Raw genomic sequence first — 273 nt, 5'->3', positions numbered from 1 at the left:
CCCCGCCCCCGGCTCTGCGCCCCCTCCCCCTCTCTAACACACACACACTAGTAGCGCCAGCCAATGCCTGGGGTCCTATAAACCGTAGCGGTGGCCTCGCGGAGCTTGAAGACCACGGGTCCTGGGAGCGAGCGGAATCAGACTCGCAGTCGCAGTCTCGGGACCTGAGCCGCCCGCGCACCCGTTGCAGCCAGAGCCTCCGGCGCAACCCAGCGCGGTCATGGATCCCAGCAATAAGGTAAGCCGCGCGCTCGCACGGCCTGCCTGGGTCTT

The 273-nt window shown here is 67.4% G+C and overlaps 1 protein-coding gene across 1 annotated transcript in view; it reads left to right on the top strand.

Moving 5' to 3' along the window:
- The first annotated feature begins 28 nt into the window (after positions 1 to 28).
- Positions 29 to 273, top strand: part of SLC2A1 (solute carrier family 2 (facilitated glucose transporter), member 1) — a 28224-nt gene continuing 27979 nt past the window's right edge. The window contains 1 exon segment of the mRNA XM_006762594.2: positions 29 to 238. Within this exon segment, the coding sequence (XP_006762657.1) occupies positions 221 to 238 (18 nt within the window). The 5' untranslated portion in view covers positions 29 to 220.

This window comes from Myotis davidii, unplaced genomic scaffold, assembly GCF_000327345.1.
Source record: "Myotis davidii unplaced genomic scaffold, ASM32734v1 scaffold458, whole genome shotgun sequence".
Classification (NCBI taxonomy): domain Eukaryota; kingdom Metazoa; phylum Chordata; class Mammalia; order Chiroptera; family Vespertilionidae; genus Myotis; species Myotis davidii.
This window is presented reverse-complemented; position numbering and strand designations above follow the sequence as displayed.